At 42.2% G+C, this 6,000-nt stretch overlaps 1 protein-coding gene across 1 annotated transcript in view; it reads left to right on the top strand.

Annotated features, from left to right (window-relative positions):
- Nucleotides 1-441: 441 nt before the first annotated feature.
- LOC137341114 (transmembrane channel-like protein 7) overlaps nucleotides 442-6,000 on the top strand; it is a 39,427-nt gene continuing 33,868 nt past the window's right edge. The window contains exon 1 of the mRNA XM_068004046.1: nucleotides 442-592. Within this exon, the coding sequence (XP_067860147.1) occupies nucleotides 562-592 (31 nt within the window). The 5' untranslated portion in view covers nucleotides 442-561. The remainder of the gene's footprint in view (nucleotides 593-6,000) is intronic.

Here is a 6,000-nt window from a genome sequence, read left to right as displayed (position 1 = left end):
TTAAAGGTGTTATATAAATGTAACTTGTTGTTACTCTGTCTCTTTCCAACAGTGCTGGTAGTTGCATCTGTTGAAATAAATGACATTGAGTCTTCTATATTTACTTGTAGGCGGCAGCAGTGAAGTAGGCTTGGGGATTAAAAAAAATTGCGCTGGAAGGAACAATGGTACGATCGTTGGTTTATATTTATACTGAAAGAAGTATCTTCCTATGTTGTGAAAATATCAAATGTGTCTGAAATGATTAAGTTCAACATTGTGGTAAGGTAACAAATTCAAAGTCAATTAAGTATGTAGATACATGGTTTAATAATAACCCTTTTAATTCTGAGGTTGCCTTGCAACTTGCAGCTTGCTCTACATGTTTGTGACGTTCATGCAACAGTTGCCTCTTCATTTAAGGAAGTTGTGTGGTATTTCTGTTTCCTGTCACATGAATGATTTGGTCTCTGACATTGATAATACTGCCCGAAACGTGTACATTTGGAGCAAGGGCCGGAATGTAATGTTGCTATTGAAGAGAAGGTCTTGTTTGATATACCCAAAATCTAATGGGAGCAAATGAATGAGCGTGTTCGAGAGGTAGATTCAGGTGAGTTGGACATTTGATACCTAAATTAAACTGCGAGGTAGAATGGGTGATATTTTGTGGCCGCAACAGACCATGTTCCAGATGTGTGATTCTCCTTCATTTGTTTTGCACAATCATTTATAGAGTTTTTGTGTGCCTTAATCAAAAAAAATACAAACTATAAGCACAATATTCATAGATTTTACTTTTTTAATCAGGCCATTGAGCTTTATTAGTTATGTTTTATTGCATTAAACTATACAGATATTTATTTATGTAAAATACAATCACCAGCAGCTCACTGAAGGAAACTATTTCCATCACTCTGACTGTCTGGGTTTGTAGGTAGGAGCTATTATTTGGCTGAGTTTTTATTCCATTTAAGGAAAAAATTATTTATTTTCTGCCTCTCTTTAGCCTCCTGTGGCTGCAGACTATTTCCCCACAGATAGGACGATTAGTCGAATGGTTCCTAGGCCTCTGCCAACACCATTCTTAAGGTTTATTTAGTTTTCTGCCCTGTGGTCTGGATTACCTCACAGTATATAACTAGCACGATTGAAATGTAAGAAGTTGTTGCTTGTCAGGAGGTGGATGAAAGTGGCCAAAGGGATGTTGCCCAATGAGTTTTCCCTTATTATCAGAGGGGTAGAAATAGGCTTCTACCTGACATCTCCTTTTGATGATAGGAGAGTGGGAACTTGCCATGTGGGGAATTGCATGACTGAGCCCATGTCCGACCATTCCACAGCACACATTATTGGTGCCACAAGTGCTCCAGTGCTCACTGTTTGAATATTTATTTGAACTTGAGTTGAAATGAGTCAGACATTGACTTTAACAACTTCAGACCTTAACTACAACTCCCAATTTCCCTATGGCAGTTGGTAATGGCAATGTGGGAAGGGTGTGCCAGTGTGATCGGGAATGGGGAGAGAGAGTGAGTTGGTACTTGGGGTGGGGACCCCACGTCGGAACGTTACTTGTGGGGTGGTCTGCACTCTTGGTGTTGACCTGCTTCTTCTTTTCCTTCTTCTATGAATCACTGGATCATGCTCCTCCTTGCTGGTTTTCCATGCTTCCCTGTTTACCCATCCCTCTTCAGCTATTCACATACTCTCTGTGTCGTGTGTATGCCTTTTATTTCTTTGATTCTCTCATGATGCCTCCTTTTGTCCCCTGCTAATAGTAGGGGACTTTAACTTTCCCAACATTGACTGGGACAGCCATAGCATTAGGGGCTTGGATGGAGAGAAATTTGTTGAGTGTATTCAGGAGGAATTTCTCATTCAGTATGTGGATGGCCCGACTAGAGAGGGGGCAAAACTTGACCTCCTCTTGGGAAATAAGGAAGGGCAGGTGACAGAAGTGTTAGTGAGGGATCACTTTGGGACCAGTGATCATAATTCCATTAGTTTTAAGATAGCTATGGAGAAGGATAGGTCTGGCCCAAAAGTTAAAATTCTAAATTGGGGAAAGGCCAATTTTGATGGTATTAGACAGGAACTTTCAGAAGTTGATTGGGAGAGTCTGTTGGCAGGCAAAGGGACATCTGGTAAGTGGGAGGCTTTCAAAAGTGTGTTAACCAGGGTTCAGTGTAAGCACATTCCTTATAAAGTGAAGGGCAAGGCTGGTAGAAGTAGGGAACCTTGGATGACTCGGGAGATTGAGGCACTAGTCAAAAATAAGAAGGAGGCATATGACATGCATAGGCAGCTGGGATCAAGTGGATCCCTTGAAGAGTATAGAGATTGCCGGAGTAGAGTTAAGAGAGAAATCAGGAGGGCAAAAAGGGGATATGAGATTGCTTTGGCAGATCAGGCAAAGGTGAATCCAAAGAGCTTCTACAAATACATAAAGGGCTAAAGGGTAACTAGGGAGAGAGTAGGGCCTCTTAAGGATCAACAAGGTCATCGATGTGCGGAACCACAAGAGATGGGTGAGATCCTGAATGAATATTTCACATCGGTATTTACGGTTGAGAAAGGCATGGATGTTAGGGAACTTGGGGAAATAAATAGTGATGTCTTGAGGAGTGTACATATTACAGAGAGGGAGGTGCTGGAAGTCTTAACGCGCATCAAGGTAGATAAATCTCCGGGACCTGATGAAATGTATCCCAGGACGTTATGGGAGGTTAGGGAGGAAATTGCGGGTCCCCTAGCAGAGATATTTGAATCATCCACCGCTACAGGTGAGGTGCCTGAAGATTGGAGGGTAGCAAATGTTGTGCCTTTGTTTAAGAAGGGCGGCAGGGAAAAGCCTGGGAACTACAGACCAGTGAGCCTGACATCTGTAGTGGGTAAGTTGTTAGAGGGTATTCTGAGGGACAGAATCTACAGGCATTTGGAGAGGCAGGGACTAATTAGGAACAGTCAGCATGGTTTTGTGAGAGGAAAATCATGTCTCACGAATTTGATTGAGTTTTTTGAAGGGGTAACCAAGAAGATAGATGAGGGCTGTGCAGTAGACGTGGTCTACATGGACTTCAGCAAAGCATTTGACAAGGTACCGCATGGTAGGTTGTTACATAAGGTTAAATCTCATGGGATCCAAGGTGAGGTAGCCAATTGGATACAAAATTGGCTTGACGACAGAAGACAGAGGGTGGTTGTCGAGGGTTGTTTTTCAAACTGGATGCCTGTGTCCAGCGGTGTGCCTCAGGGATCGGTGCTGGGTCCGCTGTTATTTGTTATTTATATTAATGATTTGGATGAGAATTTAGGAGGCATGGTTAGTAAGTTTGCAGATGACACCAAGATTGGTGGCATTGTGGACAGTGAAGAAGGTTATCTAGGATTGCAACGGGATCTTGATAAATTGGGCCAGTGGGCCGATGAATGGCAGATGGAGTTTAATTTAGATAAATGTGAGGTGATGCATTTTGGTAGATCGAATCGGGCCAGGACCTACTCCGTTAATGGTAGGGCGTTGGGGAGAGTTATAGAACAAAGAGATCTAGGAGTACAGATTCATAGCTCCTTGAAAGTGGAGTCACAGGTGGATAGGGTGGTGAAGAAGGCATTCAGCATGCTTGGTTTCATTGGTCAGAACATTGAATGCAGGAGTTGGGATGTCTTGTTGAAGTTGTACAGGGCATTGGTGAGGCCACACTTGGAGTACTGTGTACAGTTCTGGTCACCCTATTATAGAAAGGATATTATTAAACTAGAAAGAGTGCAGAAAAGATTTACTAGGATGCTACCGGGACTTGATGGTTTGACTTACAGGGAGAGGTTAGACAGACTGGGACTTTATTCCCTGGAGAGTAGGAGGTTAAGGGGTGATCTTATAGAAGTCTATAAAATAATGAGGGGCATAGATAAGGTCGATAGTCAAAATCTTTTCCCAAAGGTAGGGGAGTCTATAACGAGGGGGCACAGATTTAAGGTGAGAGGGGAGAGATACAAAAGGATCCAGAGGGGCAATTTTTTCACTCAAAGGGTGGTGAGTGTCTGGAACGAGCTGCCAGAGGCAGTAGTAGAGGCGGGTACAATTTTGTCTTTTAAAAAGCATTTGGACAGTTACATGGGGAAGATGGGTATCGAGGGATATGGGCCAAGTGCAGGCAATTGGGACTAGCTTAGTGGTATAAATTGGGCGACATGGACATGTTGGGCCGAAGGGCCTGTTTCCATGTTGTAACTTCTATGATTCTATGATTCTAATTATTTCCTGTTCTCCACCCAAGCACTGCACAAGTCATTCTATTTCTTTTCCTGTGTGTTTGTGTTTTTCTGTTTCCATCCCACCTTTCTGTTTTTTTTTATTCGTTCAAGGGATGTGGGCGGCGCTGGCAAGGCCAGCATTTATTGCCCATCCCTAATTGCCCTTGAGAAGGTGGTGGTGAGCCGCCTTCTTGAACCGCTGCAGTCCATGTGGTGAAGGTTCTCCCACAGAGCTGTTAGGAAGGGAGTTCCAGGATTTTGACCCAGTGACGGTGAAGGAACGGCGATATATTTCCAAGTCGGGATGGCCCATTCCTTTTTAAATACTGTTCATCTGTAAACTCTCCCAATCCTAAGCAAGCGCCTTTAGGCCTGAAAAATTGATTGACTCCTGTTTTTCTGATCTGAATTCAAACGACACTACAAAGTTTGGCTGCGTTTACCAAGTTGTAGAAATTGAGTTACTGTATTCATTTAACAAAAGTGCTCTGTACAAGTGCAATGCAATTATCATTTTAATTTTCACTGCAGTGTATAATGTTGCATGGGATAATAGATTACTGTTGGTGAACTACAAGGCTGGAATTTAATCAAATGGCTCTGATGATACCACAAACCACAAGAGCAGTTTTTCAACATCAGCAAAACTGTAAGATTTAATTATAGTCTTAAGCTCATTGCCAACTATTTGTTAAGATATTAGAATAATGAACTGGGGAATGGGTTTGACCCTAGTTTTGATTTTTCTTTTTATGGCAAGTGCATCGAGTGCAGTTGTTGGTTGAGGTAATTTGGTATTTAAGGGTAATCAAGCTGGTATACTTAAGGTCCTGAAGGCATATAACATCATATGACAAGTACAAATTTGTTTTTCAGCAGTGGTCCAGTGGAGAATGAATGGTTTAGTGCATGTTATATAGAAGGTAACAACAGATACCTTTAAATGGGTTACAAATCAGTAAACATAATCCATCTGAAGATAAAAGCCCCATACCACAAATTGAGTCCCAGGGTTTAACAAGGCCCAAGAAATTTTGATTTCTACTTGAATTTTAAAATGTTTACAGTTACTTTAACTTACTGGCTTAACATTTCAGTTGCTGCTTTTACATGGTTACAGTTATCTCAACTTATGTACCTAAACTTGGTATGGAAGTGTAATGGCTAACTTTTCTATTTGTTATGGATCTGATTGGAACTTACTAACCTTATGACTAATAATACCATGGGGTTTAGCACAGATCAACAAATACAACAAATTTTGTTATATAGAAAGATAGTTTGTCTGAACTATCCACCCTCCACCTTCCACCCACTGTAAACTTGAGCTTATCCAAAACTCTGCTGCCTGTATCCTAACTCGCACCAAGTCCTATTCACCTATCACCCCTGTGCTCGCTGACCGACATTGGCTCCCAGTCTGGCAACACCTCGATTTTAGAATTCTCATCCTTGTCTTCAAATCCCTCCATATCTCTGTAACCTCCTCCAGCCCTACAACCCTCCGAGATCTCTGCGCTCCTCCAATTCTGGCCTCGAGCGCATCCTCAATTTTCATCATTCCACCATTGACTGCCATACCTTCATCGGCCTAGGCCCTAAGATCTGCAATTCCCTCCCTAAATCTCTCGACTGCTCTCTCCTCCTTTAAGTCACTCCTTAAAACCTACCTCTTTAACCAAGCTTTTGGTCACCTGTATTATCTCTTTATGTGGCTCGGTGTCAAATTTTGTCTGATAACGCTCCTGTGAAGTGCCTTGG

Source organism: Heptranchias perlo, chromosome 23 (assembly GCF_035084215.1).
Source record: "Heptranchias perlo isolate sHepPer1 chromosome 23, sHepPer1.hap1, whole genome shotgun sequence".
Classification (NCBI taxonomy): domain Eukaryota; kingdom Metazoa; phylum Chordata; class Chondrichthyes; order Hexanchiformes; family Hexanchidae; genus Heptranchias; species Heptranchias perlo.
Note: the sequence above shows the minus strand (reverse complement) of the source record. Positions and strands in the feature narration are given on the sequence as shown.